Source organism: Thamnophis sirtalis, unplaced genomic scaffold (genome assembly GCF_051295495.1).
Source record: "Thamnophis sirtalis isolate CommonGarterSnake01/CBP01778 unplaced genomic scaffold, rThaSir2_p1.2 scaffold_1, whole genome shotgun sequence".
Classification (NCBI taxonomy): Eukaryota; Metazoa; Chordata; class Lepidosauria; order Squamata; family Natricidae; genus Thamnophis; species Thamnophis sirtalis.
The window spans coordinates 161,926,441-161,943,246 of NW_028261381.1; the positions used below are offsets into that span (position 1 = coordinate 161,926,441).

The 16,806-nt window shown below is 42.3% G+C and overlaps 2 protein-coding genes across 3 annotated transcripts in view; one reads left to right on the top strand and one right to left on the bottom strand.

Moving 5' to 3' along the window:
- Positions 1-787: 787 nt before the first annotated feature.
- CAPS (calcyphosine) lies at positions 788-5,465 on the top strand. The gene is made up of 5 exons (XM_087701972.1): positions 788-941; positions 2,148-2,265; positions 2,707-2,884; positions 3,591-3,800; positions 4,815-5,465. Exons 2-5 carry the CDS (start codon positions 2,180-2,182, stop codon positions 4,914-4,916), a joined length of 576 nt encoding a protein of 191 aa, XP_087558098.1. The 5' UTR covers positions 788-941; positions 2,148-2,179; the 3' UTR covers positions 4,917-5,465.
- A 2,470-nt stretch (positions 5,466-7,935) lies between these two features.
- The window catches only part of RANBP3 (RAN binding protein 3), a 44,502-nt gene continuing 35,631 nt past the window's right edge, over positions 7,936-16,806 (bottom strand). For both annotated transcript variants that reach the window (XM_087701992.1, XM_087701984.1), the window contains exons 14-16: positions 15,369-15,511; positions 12,615-12,795; positions 7,936-10,915 (exon numbers count right to left, since the gene is read on the bottom strand). In XM_087701992.1, the coding sequence (XP_087558118.1) occupies positions 10,872-10,915; positions 12,615-12,795; positions 15,369-15,511 (368 nt within the window). In that variant the 3' untranslated portion in view covers positions 7,936-10,871. The remainder of the gene's footprint in view (positions 10,916-12,614; positions 12,796-15,368; positions 15,512-16,806) is intronic.

The window sequence follows — 16,806 nt, forward strand, 5'->3', positions numbered from 1 at the left end:
AGAAGGAATTTTATTACGGGCAGAGGAGTTGAATACTCTTCTTGTAAAAAACCTCTGGACCTTCTCTAATGCTTTAATGTCCGAAATACAGTGTGGGTTCCAGGCAGGTGAGCAGTATTCAAGCAGGGGTGGGTTTCAACCGGTTCGTGGCGGTCCCTGCGAACCGGTTGGTCGGCGAACCCGGAAGTAAGTAACTTCCGGGAACGGCAAAGGGCCACCCGCCCACCCGCGCTCCTTACCCGGTTTTGACGAGTTCTGCGCTTCTACGCATGCGCAGGATGCATACAGCACCTGCGCAATCCTCCAGGAGCAGCTGGAGCGTCGCGCAGACGCTAGTACGCGTGCGTGCACCGCGCGCGTGCACGAGGACGCCGCCAGCCCCGTTCCAACCGAACCGGTTGGAACGGGGCAAGAAACCCACCCCTGTATTCAAGGATAGGTCTGGCAAAGGTTTTATATGCCCTAGTTAGCAGTATAGCGTTACCAGAGAGAAAACTTCGTAAAATAAAGTTGACAACTCTGAATGCCTTTTTGGCAATGTTGCTACAATGAGCTCTGGGGCTTAGATCTTTCAAAATGAGTACTCCTAGGTCTTTGACAGAGGAGTGGGTCATCGTTTAGATCGTTTCCACCCAGCTTGTATTTGATGTTCTGATTTTTATTGCCAATGTGTACCCCCCCCCCCGGCCCTCTCTCTAGCAGCTCTACATTAAGATGAGCCATGCAGGCTTCTGGCTCCTCCTTCTACCTTCCTATTTGCTCTGTGTCACTTCCTCTGAGAGCTTTCCAGCACACCGGAGCTTTCCCTTGGCGAGGCCCTCCTGGCAACAGAGCAACCGATTGCTATAGAGACAGGGAACAGCTCAACACAAGCCACCACGACAGTCAAACTAACTTCCCCGGTTGGCGAGAAAAAGCAAGCAAAGAAGCAACAGTTGCAGGTAGGAATTCAACATTGATGGAAAAAACTCCAGCAGTCTGGTTTGAGGGACGGAGGGTGGATTATACAGAAGAGAGAAGGAACGAAAAGTTTTTTTTCCCCCCATCCTCCACTGTCTGTTTACTAAAATGGACGGAAATTAAATGAACAAAAGTTTTGTGGCCTCTTATATTTCGTTGTCCAGTTGTCTCAGGATTTTTTTTCACCTTGATTAACTAAAAGGACCTACTCATTAAAAAAAAAAACAGGAAGCATAAATACAGGTAATATGATCAGAAGAGGCTTTCCAATGCAGCATGCAAAGCTAGAGCAACGGAGCTAGAAATTAACTTTCCTTCTCTCTTTGATATAAACATACCTCTTTGTCACATGCCATTTATTTTCTGGAATTAGTAGGAACCAAGACCAATCTGCCCCTCAATTATAGATTGCTTTGTGCGGTATATTTCAGATGCACGTTGTCTATCACTGATCTGAGCTAAGATGGAGTGTGTAATGGCTCCTCTCCTAACTTGAGAAAGTAAAGACTCTTGAAACGGATTATTTCAAAAGGAACCTTTAATCAGTCAGGATGGAAACTATGAGAAGCAAAGCAGCATCTGAAAACCTTTAGGCCATGCAAATGGGATTAAGCTGATAATGATCCCCTCCCCTTTGTCCGAATGCAGATTCTGACCAATACACAAGTGTGAAGATGCTTCCTTAACTCTTCTGCCCTGGGAGTCAATAAAGCACACGTTCCCATGGCTATCTCTAGTTAGACGTCAAAGTTATATATCCCACATGGCTCTCATAAACATCCCTCCAGAGATGTTGGGACCTTCAGTCTCCCGGTGACAGGAAACCAGTTGTAAAGTTGTAAAACTCAGTTGTTTCAGATGTAGCTAATGATTTAACTCCGAGGCTCCCCCCCCCACACAATTGAATGGCAGTATCACTTTTAGGGATCTGACAGAGTGTGTTACAATAATACACTGTATGTAATTGGCATTGAGAACACATTCCCAGACCAATCCTCAGTGGTGTCAAGGAAACACTGGAAGAGGACATTGTGTTGAAATACCTGCTTTGCTTGCTTTTGAACCAACACTGGGGCTTAATTTATGACTGTAATAGTATTAATTATGTCAGATGGAAATCTTTGAGGGCTGAAGAAGAGGGAAGAATACAGCATACCTGACCTTCCTTTTTGCTTCATCCTTTTTAGATCATTTTTCCATCCTAACAATTACCTGCAGCATGGAAGGAAAAGGTACTGGAAGCATTGCCAAACTCAGAGCAAAGTGCTTGGAAAGAGGAGCTTCTGGGATTAAGGGACTTGGCAGGTACAACGTATGAGATTATACATATTTTCTGGAAATAATTTCATTCAGATTATTCAAATGGTTTTCCCCTCCCCCATCTCTCCTACCTCTTTTCTTCCTTTTCTTTTTCTTTTTCTTTTTAATTATTTTGCTTCATTTGCTTGGCTGAGACAGGGAGCTGCAGAAAACTTCAATGTATTCAGTTCCCCAATGGGAAATAGTACTATGGCTTCTAAATTCAGGGTTACTTTATCAACCATTAAACTAACTAAATTTCGTTGTTAGCATTTAGGGAAGTGAATACAAGGAAAAATACAGGCTGAGCTTCTCCGTAAACATCTCTCTCTCTCTCTCTCTCTCTTTCTCTCTCTCTCTCTTTCTTTCTCTCTCTTTCTCTCTCTCTCTCACACACACGCACAAAGCACTCACTCACATGCCTATATTACATTGCATTCTTTGCAGATTTTTCCGCATCATGGATGATAACGGCAGCAAATCTTTGGATCTGGAGGAATTTGTGAAGGGTCTCCAGGATGCTGGGGTCCCTTTGGAAAGGGGTGAAGCAGAAGAGATTTTCAGCTTCTGTGACAAAAATAAGAATGGTACCCTGGACTTCACTGAATTCCTGCAAGCCCTGAGGGTAAATAAAACAATCCACTTCTACATTTGAATTGGCAGGCTGAGCTGGCACTGAAGGCACATGAGGAAGACAAGTGGTCATTAGAAGCCATAGTTTCTCCTGTTATTTGTTCTCCTCCCCTTTCCTCAGAAACTGGTATTCAGAGATAGATTACCCTGAAAAAAACATAGGAAATGCTTATTAAATGTGAGTAGGGACCTAACTAATGTAGCATCTGATTTTTAACTGATAGTTAACTCCATCAATGGGCGATTCGGAATCCTGAAAATCGGAACTAATTCAGCGTTGTTAATTCTGTGATATATTCTTCCCATATATGAAGACTCTCTTTCCAACTAATAGCTGCTAATGTACTAGTCTCATCATTTTAACAGATATGGGGAATACCTGGCCTAATCTTGCCCACCAGCCAAGACCCAGGGCCTTGACTGAAGTCCATATCCCTCCCCCACTCTTTCTATTTAATCTTTACAAATGTAAATTGTGAGATGCTTCTTTGGTGTGAATCAACATATCTCTTTGTCTAGAAGACCCATGGCAGTTTAGATGATCCTTCATCTAATTTTTCAGTATGTCTCCCACATTACCACAGAAAAGCCACAAACGCTTTCTTCCAACACTAAAGGTGCCGAGATTCAACCATTAATCTTGCAAAATAATAATAAGGGAGCTCCAACATGCTTGACTTCTCACTACTTTTCTTTAGCCTCCTATGTCCAACACCAGGAAAGAGATAATTGCAAAAGCATTCCAGAAGTTGGACAGGACTGGTGATGGATTGGTGACGGTAGAGGATCTTCATGGGGTCTACAACAGCCGATCCCACCCCAAGTTCAAGAGTGGACAGTGGACAGAAGATCAGGTTTTCGGTGCCTTTCTGGAGAGCTTTGACTCTCCTGATGATAAGGATGGGAAGGTAAACAGCCAGAATGATTTCTTAGTGTGGCATTCTAATAATTGTGGTTGCAGACTATTTTTTTTAATCAAACTTAAAAAGACACACATTTGGTGGGTATTTGAAGGCACTCATTTGGAGAAAGCTGATCTAAGATATACAATAAAACCTTGAATTAATAGACCATTAGGATAGATGTTAGTATGTGTGTTGTTTCCAAATGTCCATTACATTTGAATTTAAATGTTGGGCCAATTCATTCTGTTTGCAAATGACATGAGTTGATATATAAATTGGACCATTTCAGAACATGTCAGGCTGAAAATGACATAAATTGATAGTATTTTAAATACATTGGCTGGCTTATATATGATTTTGTATTGTACTGTAACTGTTTTTAATTGTTCTATAATTTCTCACCATCCAGTCATTTGTTTGAGATGGGCGGCTAGATAAATTGAATGAATAAATACATTCAAGTGAATTATTTGAACAATTTTGGATAAAATGGATTCGGTGCATTTTGGGAGGAGGGAACTAGAACAAATGTTGCTCATTGGATCCAAAATCCATGAATGAAAATCTGTTAAACCAAGTTTTTACTATATTTGCAGATCATAAATTATTATTGTGCAGGGCCTTTTTAGAACTCAAAGGCAGTGCTTCCCAATCTTGGCCACTTAAAGATTCCCCCTGCTGGCTGGGGAATTCTGGGAGTTGAAGTCCATACATCTTCAGATGACCAAGGTTGGGAAATGCTGCTTGAAGGTAGTTCAGAACTTGTGAATGCTGCTTCTCTTCACATCACATCCTTTTCCATACTGTGCTTTTCTTCTATTAAGGTGAATGGCCTAATACTACTACTATTTTTGCCAATCCCAAATATTTGAATTGATTGGTTTGTTTTTAACTGATATTTTTAGTTTTGCAGTAAAAAGTACTGCTTTGTCCAAGTATATTGAACCATCAATAAAACATCAGGTACTGTCATTAGGGACAAACGTTAAAATCTATCTACTTTGTATTTCTCTACAGATCACGAATGAGGAATTCCTGAATTACTACAGTGGAGTCAGCGCTTCTATTGACAGCGATGAATATTTTGTCGACATGATGAAAGCTGCATGGAAGCTGTAGTGGGGTTGACAGTTGGCATTCCCTTATGAAGCGTAGGCAACTTAGTACCACATATTCAATACGACATTCCTGGGACCTTCTAGTCTAGTGAAAAGTAGGGTTAGGACTTCGACTAATGAGAGTCCAGTAGACACATGATTAAAAAAGAGGTTCCTTTAAATTGTCCATAATTAGGATGCTGCAATAGAAAGCTAACTATAGCAGAAGGGAATCTGGTTTTCCTGCCTTCCCTCCTTTTTCTTTCCGAGTTTCCTACTTAAGGAAAGTTTGGCCTTTTTGGAAGCCACTAAGCTGTAACTTCCAACTAAAACTGGACAAATAAAAGCATTCAACTTCCAAGATCCCTACTAGCCACAATGGCTGGGATTTGCTGGGAGCTGTAGTTTGTCAGCAATCTGGAGAGACACAAGTTCCTGTGGATTTATCAGTCTCTACACAGAAGAACATTTAACATTTTCCAACTGAGTGCTATGAGTTTGTCTATCAGTGCAGGATTCTATATCCTTGTTAGGCATAAACCAGAATAAAACTTTTATACTCTCTTCTGAATTTTCTCCTGAGTAAATGATTCACCAACTCCAACTTGGTTGCTTGTTAATATCCAGTAGGGTGGTAAAAGAGGGTACATAGTAAGGATGGAGAAATGGCAATACCATCAGCTTAAGAAGTTCGCCTTATGGTCAGGAATTAGATTCCCAGAGATTCAGAGACTAAAGTTATCACTACTCCTGCTTTTTAAAAAATTTCTAAAAGACACCTTCTGACCTCTCTCACCATTGCATATGCTGCCACCCCAGAACCATCCCTTGTCCCCACCCCATGAAGCAGCCCAGCGTCCACTTTAATATTTTAACCTTTTACAACTAACCACAGAGAATATTCTTTAATTAATAGTTTGATTAGTAATTATAATGGAAAAGGCGCCATCCTCATGTCAATTCTTGATAACTTAATGAATACAGAGGGCTTTTTTGCAATAATTTGAAAGTCATTTTCCACTGTTTTTTTTTTTTTATTTATATTTTCCAATCTAACCAAAACTCTGGCCTTTCCTGAAAGTCTCCCATATAGTATAGAACCGAGTCAAATCCTGTTCACCAAGACTGGCCAGGTACTACATGCTAACATAGGCAGTTGGGAAGAAGATTCATCTAGCTGTCTAGCAGTAGTGCTGCAGGCATTTCTCCTGTGACTTCCCAAACTGGAAAGAGTTAAAATGAAGTTAGACTGAAACAAGTGTCAAACTTCTACAGTGGTGGCAAAATAATTTGGTCAGCCTGAAAGGTAAATTGTATGTTTGGGGTTTTTTTTTGGTAAAGCAGAGGGACAAGCTAACTTCACTTCCTGGTCCTTTCCTCCCATACTCCCCCCCCCCCCCAAAATGAGTGATTCAGATTTTATCTTTGTGAATGCATCTGGGATGTTAATACTTAATTCCAAGAATAACATACACAAGCCCAAAAGCTGATTTTGGTCAAGAAATGAGAACATATGAGAAACTTTGGTCAAGCTTTTAGCCCCAGCGCATCCCAAACTGACGTTTAGGGTTGTAGACGGGCAATAGGAGGTAAAAATTGGATCCATACATCCTACTACGCTGTATTTTAGGTAGTTTATTGAATCATCCATCATTGGACTGGTTTGTGTGCTAAGTTAGACCGAAGTAAACCTCATTATAGTTTAGCATGATCTACTGTATACCAGATTTTGGTCTGGATCCAACAAGGAATTTCATTTAACAAAAATACTCAAGTGGTCCAGTATAGAATGCTATTTTCATACATATTAAACCAAGGTTTGGTTAATTGCAATTCACTGGATTTAGCCTAACACCTTTAGCTTAAAATTATTTTACAGTTTAGCATGAAGCCAACTAATCTGAAATGAAACCAGTTCTGGAATGTCTCCGCTCTTATGGACATGTCCCCATTAGATGAGCTCCAAGTCTCAACTAGCTCAATTATTTTGACAGTAGCCAATCTGATGCCTACCTCAGAAAGACCTAAAATGCTTTAACACCACCAAGTGATATTTAATGTTTCTTTTAAAAAGCTGCTCTTAAACAGAATGCATTTTACAATTGTTAGAAAATGTCCTTAAAAATCTAAGAGTACCTCAGTAACAAAGTCTCATTGTGTCTGAAACAATATAACCACATCTGATCCCAGTATATTTCTAAATCCAGCTTCCTGTTTATAAAAGGAAATAGCCAAATGGTGTAGGGGTTCCTGCTTAAGCAGGGGGTTGGACTGGAAGACCTCCAAGGTCCCTTCCAACTCTGTTATTCTGCTATTCTATTCTGAATGTTCCAAAGGAGAAATGGATAAAGGACACAGAAATGACTGGCAAGAAATTGGATTCTACATAGCCACTTTAACTTTGTTCTTAAAGGACCTTTTATTGTTTTAAATAAACTTAATTGCTGCTGTTCTGTTAATAGCAATCCCTGTTTCAGACAGAGACAAAAACAGAATTTGTTGCCTGAAATGGCTGAAGAGATACTTCCAAGAAAGCCACCGAGCATTAACTATTTCAACTCCTAGAATTCCCCAGCCAACATAGAATTCTGGGAATTGAAGTACATTCATCTTGAAGTCGCCAAGGTTGAGAAGCACTGCATGAAAGTACATTTCAAGGTTTCTGGCAATTCTTGTTTCTCCGATCTTGCCTATTTCAAAGGGCTGACATCAGTCTTGAAAGCCTGTCAAAGCTTCAACGTCTATCTAACACAAAGTGGAATTGTTCCAAATTTCTTTTTCATATTTTCAGCTTTCCAGACGTGAATGTCATTTCTATAACAAATTGGTATTCTTTTTTTCCACAAATCAAACCAAAAATCAGACCCATCACCTCATTTCTGAATTTCGTGCTCTTTTTGGAGGCACTTTTATTAGTGGCCGTAAGATGGCAGAGACTTCCTCACTTAAGAGCCTTGCCACACAATCACACATTGCCACAAGAAATGAAACCATGCTCCTCTGCTGTTCTCCTTGTATCACAGAATTACACAAAGCAGGACTTTTTGTTACAAGTTTTTTTAATGTAATTTCCAAATACATCTGATATGACAATTGTACAGAAATCTTCCAAAACACATGGGTGTTGTCTGGTTGTTGTTTTTGTTTGTTTTCTTTTACTTATCACTAATTGGCTAACGGCTTGAAGAAGAAAACAAATTTATAAAGTCTGTGTCTGGCCCAGCCAACTCTCCATCTCAGGAAAGCGCCCAAAATGCGTTTCCAGACAGTCACTGTGCAAGGAATACAGCCTGTGGCTGGCCTAGAATGAAACGTAGAATCTCCTTCTCTTTTGCCACGGCAAATCACTCGAATCCAAACCACTGTGTCCATAAATAGCTGCCAGATTTTTTTGTTTTTTAAAAAAATGAACTCTGTGGGTAACTGTTTAAACATTCCATTCAATATTAACGCTTCTAGAGAAACCAGCCAGCCCTCTTACCCTGGACGACGTTGGATGCCTCCTTCAAATGTCACACACACAAACCCACCCAGCTCTTTCACACAATCCCATGCATACCAATGGCAGGATCCTCTTAGCTCCAGATGTTTAACAAAGGCGAATAAAATTATACCCTATTCCTATCCCATTCGTTCCGGTTATGCCAAAGTAACTTAAAAAAAAAAAAACACCAGATGTGCATCCACTGTTCTAATTAACTATCTTAAAAGGGTGAGGGGGAAGTGTCTTCTTAACACAAAGTGGAAAATTATTCTCCCTCAAAGCAGCACAATTGCCCAAGAGTTACAATCGTTATCAGTCTTCAGTGTTATTCAGTAGGCGGTTGGTATGTACATATCTGGTGCATTTGAGAACTGAAACGTAAAGGGAGAGGAAGAAAGGTTAAGGTAAAAAAAATAAATCTGGAGAAGGCTGCGCACCTGCATGGCCATCTGCTTTCTCTCCCAGGAAGGGAGAGCGAGAAGAAACTTTTGTCAGCCTGAAGCTCTTCCAAAGTGACAAAGACGGGACGACTCAAGGACAGACTTCTGAGACCCGATGAGAATTTCCATCCATCACGCTGAGGAGGCAGAGTGTAAAACCTGCCTAGGCATCCCAGTTGTTTCTGTCACTCAGCAACTTCATATTACAATGTCCTCCTTGTTTTCCACAGTGGACAGAATTGAAAAAAATAGGCTTCCACTCTCTTCTTGGTTTCTGGGCTCCCATTTTTGACAAGATGAAAAGAAGGCCACCTTTTTCCTTCTCAACCACCTCAGACGGAATCAGACTGTGCCTTGTCCCGACTCTGTTGTGTCACCATCTTCATTCCAAATGGCTCAGATTTGGGAGTTCAACCGAGTAGTGGTCCCATCAAGACCAAGAGGGGGTGGGGGTGGGGGAAGGCCACCGATTCTTCTATGGAGCTGGTGAAAACCTCCTGTTCTGATAGATGTGCCACTCCAGAGTCCTCAACAGGAAGTCACCAAAGCATTCCAAGTCTTTATGGTCTTTGCCCAAAGATGTCGTAGCCCAACTTACTTATAATCACACTCCAGCTAAAGCCAGAAACAGTCCTTTTTTAGCCGATCTTATTCAAAGAGATTTCCCACTTCAGCAGGGCCCTCTCTGGACACATCTCAATCAAACAAACCCACAGAGCCAGTGGCAGCCCAGGTTGATACTTAGGTAATGTGAGTTTAGGCACAAACTGAAGATGCTTACCGACCAAGAGAAAGTGCCCAAAGCAATACCTATATATATATATATATATATTTATATATTTTAGTAGTTGGCCAAGATCGGAAGAGCAGCCCTCCTGTTTTCAGGAAAACAAGGCAGCTGTTTCCTAATCAGCTGTTAAGCACCTTGGCAAGGCAAGAAGGAAATAAAAGGTTATTTGAAAGGATTAAAAACAACCTGGTATATGAATACCTGTTATATATGTACACGTGTGTGCCTGTGTCGGGATGTCTATTTACACAGTGGCTTCACTCTCCTTTAAATAGTAACAGAAACATAACAGTACAAAACAGAAGGGGGCCGCTTGGTCAACACACAAGAATATCTTATTAAAATCTAAAAAAAAAAAAAAGTTATCGCCACATTTGAAGTCCCAAAATGACAACAATAATGATAACCAGAGGAAGTTGTTAGCAAAAGAACAAGAATTATTTAAAAAAAAAAACACACCCCCTTTCCCACTCCAGAGCTTAAAGTGTTTCCGCCCCATCCACAAAACTCAGCAAAAGTCTTATTGTGTTGTTTTTAACTTCCAGGATGGAAAAAAAAAATTAAATCCCCAAAGAGATGCCTCTCAGACAAGCCACACTGTTGTCAGCAAAGCTTCCAAGGGGGCCCAAAAATGGTTGTTGTTATTATTATTAGTAGTTGTATTTTTTATAAAGAAAAGGTCTTCCAGTTGAAATCCGACTTTTCTTCTGGAACGGTGGGAGAGGCCAGAAGCAGAGTGGGCGATGGGGATTTTTAGGCAAGAAGAGACGGTGTCGGAAGGGTCCGTGGCAGAGGCCGTTCAGCTACTGGAGTTGGGGGACGGAGGATGAATGGGTGTGGCAAGACAAAGAGGTGCCACAGGCAAGCTACGGCAAGTCTCGGTGAACCTGCCCCCTACAATGAATCACAAGTTGGGAGAGGGAGGGGGAGGAGAGAAATGGTACTCTTTTTCTCCCTGCTCATCAATATGATGAACAATTAAATGTCCCAAAATCACATTCAGCCAGTTTTGTCCAAAGTCTGCTGTGTTTTGTTTTGTTTTTGTTTAATATGGAATCAACTGATCCAGCCCCCCTGAAAAAAATTCAACACACACACAGAGAAAAAAAAAACCCAGAACAGGGATGCAGAGTTCTTAAATTCTCAGAGCCTCTGTTGCTGTCCAGAGCAAGAGATGGCCGGGGGGCATGAGTCTCACAAATCTTGGCCCTGTGGAAGGGGGTTTCTGGCAGCTGCTCTTCCAAGTGGTCTGGATCGTGGCCGCTATGTACTGCTGGTTGTTTGCCCATCCACTTCATCGGTGGGACCTGCAAGACGAAACAGGGAGGTTCGTGTTCAAAGCAGGGCTGCAGAACCATTGCTTAGTCGCAATGGGAATCAATTTCCTCCATTAGTCCAGGCAGTTTTTATTTCCATTCTACTAATTCATTCTTGATTAAGCAATTTATAGTCTACTTTTTCAATATTAAATCCAAATCAACAAAACATAATACGAGTTTTTTTAAACACTAATTTAAGCAAATCAGGTTAAGTGGGCAGGTGCACTGATCTGCAAAGAGTTCAAGAAGAAACTCCAAACCATTAACTTTCCAAACTGCTGTTACCCTGCCCAATATGTATGCTGACAGGACATTCTGATCCCAGACCTATTGGGAAAACACTAGCAGAAATATTATAGAAGGCTGCAATGCATTTAAACCCACATCTAGGGTTGTTTTAAAATCTCTTTACATTTTGTTCTCAAATGTAAAGGCATATATTTAAATCACCTCTGAACAAATGCCAGCCTTAAAATAACTAGGCTCAATAATGTAAAACTGGAATTAAAAAACAACAACAATGTCTTCCCATGATTAGCTTTGTTTCCATTCCCACGTCTTGAGTCAAAATTGGCTATGCGGGTTCTTGAGGACAGAGACCTACCAGGGTGATAACATCCTGCAAACTGTTATTCATGGTTGAGACGTGCTTTGGACATTTCATCAGGGAAATAATATCAGAAGGATCCCAAGACTGGCGGCATCCCCATCAATTGTTCTGAACAGGATACAGGTAGCCTTCAACTTACAACGGTACTGGGGAAAAAGTGACTTATGACCATTTTTTACATGAATGATCAGTGGTGGGTTCCTACTGGTTCAGCCGAACTGGTAGTGGTTCGCCGGCCTGGGTCGCTGGAACCAGCAGCCACTCTGGCCTGCCAAGACCCCACAAACCGGTTCTCTTGGCAGCGGCATAGGTGCCACAATCTTGTTTTTGGCTTCTGTGCATGCGCAAAACAATTTGTATTGTACTGCGCGTGTGTGGCTGTAGTGGCTGCTGGAACTCATCCTTGCGTATGATCATTGCAGCATCCCCACAGTCACATGCTCAGAATCCAGACGCTTGGCAACTGACTCACAGTTATGACAGTTGCACTGTCTAAGGCCGTGCTAGCGAAACTGTGGCCCATGCGCCAGAGGTGGCATGCAGAGCCCTCTCTATGGGCGTGCGCACCATTGCCAGCTGCTCTTCTGGTTTCCGGTGCCCACATGCACGCTGGCCAGCTGGTCTTCACAGGCACTGGAAAACGGCCTCAAAACGGCCAAAAAAACAGGTTGTTTTTCGGGCTGTTTCGGGGTCCAAATGGCCCCCCAAATGCCCCAAAACTGCCAAAAAACAGGCATGTGCTAACTGGCCAGCTGGTCTTTGGGTTTACAGTACTCCAGCGCGGACACGCACATGCATACAAGTTCCAGTTTGGGCATTCGGTGGCGAAAAGGTTCGCCATCACTGGTCTAAGAATCACCTGATCAGCTTTTGCGACCGTCTGATGAGCAAAGTTAACGGGGAAGCTTTCACTTAACAACCAAGCCCCTAACTTAACAACTGCAGCGATTCACTTAACAAGAAAAGTGCTAAAATGGGGAAAACTCACTTAGCTGTCTTGTTTATCAATTTTGGGACATTTTGGGCTCCATCGTGGTGGTAATTCGAGGGCTACCTGTATCCCCGGAAACTGCTTACCACTTCCAGGTGATCCCGAAGGGGCAAGACCATCGTCGTCGCTGTCTTCCTCGTTGGACTGTGTCACTTCCGGCACTGGTGCTGCACTTTTGGCTTCTTGCTCTTGCTCTACACGACTCCGCAAAGCCAGGATCCGATGGTGCAAAGCTGCATACAACTGTCCTGTGTCTTTAGAGCTTGCCTAAAGTTCAGAGAGAATCAGTAACTCTCTCATTAAAAGGGCTGACAAACTGACAAGTCACTTGTCCAAGTAGGTTTCCCCTGCCCAGGTATGCTGGGTCTCTAGGGGGCAGTGCTCATCTCTTTTTATTAGCCGAGGGAGCCAGCGTTGTCCAAAGACATTTTCCATGGTCAGGTGGCCAGCATGGCTATACACCAAAAGTGAACGGAACACAATTACCTTCCCACTGAAATGGCACTTATTAATCTACTCACATTTGCATGCTTTCAAGCTGCTAGGTGGGCAGGAGCTGGGGCAGGTAATGGGAGGTCACCCCGTCCATGATGCTGGGTCTCGAACCCAGGCTGTCACCTTTGCAGATGCCAAGCTCAGCTTCTTTAACTGCTGAGCCATCGCGCCTCCTTTGTCCGTTTAGCCAAAAATATGATCTGATTGCTAAAGAACTCAATGGTGACATATGTGCATCTGAAAGGCTTTCACAATGAGACTCGCCAAATCAATGCAGGACAGGAAGAGGAAGCATGAAAGCAGCTATTAACAGTGGAGAGGAATGGAATCGCCACATCGTATTCAAAAGCACCGTTTCGTGAGGCCACTCTTAGAAAACCAGATGGGGGCTCTTTGCATAGGATGCATAGAATTAGGTCACAATCTGTTTCTATCAACCCAGAGAATAGAATAGAATAGAATAGAATTTTATTATTTGTATGCCGCCCTTCTCCGGGAGGACTCAGGGCGGCGAACAATTCAAGGGGGAGAAAGGGGAACATAAAAAACAAAATACAAATAATAAAAGTAAACAACTGTCGCACAACCATACATGTCGAGAGGGGAGGGAACTCATCACACCCAGGGCTGCCGGCAAAGCCAGGTCTAAAGATAATACAAATAACTGATTTGGGTGACAAAGTGGTAGACTGCAAATCAGAAAACTTTCTAACAAGTAAGGGCAATTCAACATGAAACTAATTATCTATGGAGTTGGGGGTTTCCCTTGAGATAAAAGCTGTGTCAGGCCTGCAGTCATATTCCTTTTAGGATCTTTGGCCTGCCACACACTCTCTTATTTTACTATGCTGTTTCATTAGTGGGGTAATTGGGAGGGGGAACAGCAAGGAGTAGAGTTGTAGAATGTGTTGTTGTCAAAACAAAACATTCCCTTCTAGAAGCCCAAGGTCATTCTTTGTCTCCGCACCTCTGCACCTGACCGGAACTAGATGGGTGGAAATGCCAGCGTGGCAGTGGAAGATTGGACCATGTGATGGACTTGTGGGTGTGGGGCAAGATCATGAACTTTCAACTGGGTGGGAACCCCAGGAAGTTTTCAGATTTGGGTTTCCACAGATGTACCAACATGTCTCTCTTAATAAATTGGAAGTCTGAGAAAAGCTCTGCTTTGGACTCCGATTTAATTTTGGATGATATTTGGAACGCTCTGACAGGCTGACAGTAACATGCTAGAAATGCTAGATTCTGCAACCAGTTAGGGAGTCTGTCTGTCTATCAATCATCATCCATCCATCCATCCACCCATCATCATCTAGTGGTATACCAGAAAGCCTTCCAACTGGAATCCTATGATGCTCTTGCAGGTTATTTATTTTTATTCTTATTTGTTCAAACTGAAGCAGAGGTGGTTAGATTAATGAATAAAAATGGGGTCTCTGCAGGATCTCTATTTTCAAAGGAAGTCTAAATTCTATATCCTAGCTGGAGGATACTCTTCTTTGCCTTGATTATAGGGAAGCATTTGGTTAGCTAACGTTCAAAAGGAATGTCACAGGCAGACACCTTACCTGGGTTGACACAAAGTGGCTTACTACAATCTGTTTTAATCTGTTATTAAACAAATCATAGTGGCCTGTTTCCCTAACCTGTAACTAATCAGCCACAACATCTGGGTTTATTCTTTCTGTTATTATACATTGGAGCTCCTCATGCGCATGTGGACACTTCACTTGGTACCTGTTGTGCTTTTTGACAAATGAGTTTTGTGCTCTGAAAATAAGATTTGCTTTGTTTAAAAAAAAAAACGAGAAAGAGGCACGCTGCAAAGCTTAGGGTCAAGCCTCATCATGGCTCTTGACCCTGGCCCCTGCAAGCTTTCTAAGAAAATCAGGAGAGGCAGTCTGGTATAGTGGTTAAGTTAGTGGTCTAGAATCTGGGAGGCTCTTCCTTCCTTAGGCATGAAAGATGGCTTGGGTGGTTTTGGTGATCCCTCCCTCATTTTCAGTCCAACCCACCTTGTAGAATGGCTGTTGAAAAGTAGGAGCTGGGGGGCATGAGGTATGCTTGTGGCCTTCAGCTAACTGAAAATAAAGGTTGGATTTAAATCTAATCGAAGAATAAAGTGGTGGTTGCCCATCAGTGTTTAGATTGCAAATGTACCCACCGGCTAAGAAAAAAGGCAAAAAGAAACAGGGTGCTAGGGACTGCCCTACAGAAGGTTGTGCCAGACAGCATTCTGGTAAATGGATAATTATGATGGAGTGTAACCTCCAGTTGCAATTATGATGCAAGACTTCCCATAATGTCCTCTCAAATATACCCAGTTACTCAATCTGTGGCCTTACCAATATAAGAAATACTTTGACTCCTTGGTCTTCGGTGTCCATGGCGGTGATTCGGATGCTTTTCTCACTGGCTTTATCAATCTGCATCTGAGCCCAGAGTTTGGTGTTCAGGATTAACCGCAGACTGCCTTGTGTTCTCATTACTAATTGAAAGTGCCACGGAGATGAAAGAGACATGGTCAACTATTATTTTTTAAAATGTCTGCATTCAAAAACAGTAACTACAGCACTTGTGTAAATCCAAATCCACAAACCTTTGTGGTACAACCCCCTGAATTGGCAGTTCTTCCATCAGGAAGATGGCATTCCCACAACCCCAAAGAAGCAAGGGAATTTGGAAGATTGTTCAAGACATAGTACTAAACTTGATGGGTTCCTTCTTAGCTTTGCTTAAGTAATTGTCCGTCCTAGCGGATGTTTGTGTGCATTCAAAAGCAGCCGATGCTGTGTCTCCACCAAGGTCAACCCCATGACATCACCAAGGTACTTCATTCTCCTCAATCATCGGGGCAGGCAAAGGTCATCACACTTAACATTTTACAGAGGGATGCAGTTGGTTGAACTTTTCAAATTTTCTAGAGGAGTGATCATGCTTTTAAGTGTGCTATATTTTATTTTAGGACTTGGAACAATGTTTCGCAACCTCAGCAACTGTAAGACGTGGATTGGGAGTTGAAGTCCGGACGTCTTAAAATTGCTGAGATAAAGTGGCTGATATCGTTCAACAATCGCAGTCAGAGGAGAAACCAGTTTCATGTATTCTTGCATAACTGACGTTGTGGAAAGCTGATTCCTCCCCCCCTCCCCCATATCCTCTTTATTTCTTTTACAAGACTGATACCCTAAAATGCTTGTGTCAGGCCTGAAAGCCATCTTTACATTGGCCTTTCAAGCCTGCCACATTTTTCTACTGTGGGAAAATGGGAGTGGAGATTGTATGGAGTATGGGTGATACGTAGTCAAAATAAAATTCCTTTCTCAGGAAGCCAAGGACAACTTGCCCTACGCCTGGATGGGTGTGCTTGAGAAACGCTGCCAGTTTGGAACGGGGTCTGATTGGGCCATGTGATGGACATGTGGGTGCTGGGCAGGGACTTGGACTTTCATTTGGGTGGGCAAAGCCTCAAGGCTTTCAGATTCGGGTTTTCCCAGATGTGCCAATAGGACATCTCTAATAAAATGGAACTCTGAAGAAAATCAAGCCTCGGAGTCTTCTTTTGTTGGGGTGTTACTTGGAACCTGGCAGCTTGACTATTACGGCAGAATGTGGATAAACACATTGTCTACCAACAAGCCTTAATCACAAGGGCACCTGATGCCACAGGCTACTCCTGCAAGCTATAAATGTCTGTGTTGATATGCCCATCCATGACATAACTGGGTGGCATGGAAATTGATTCAGAGCTACATTAGATCCAAACTGCAATCTAGTTTTCGT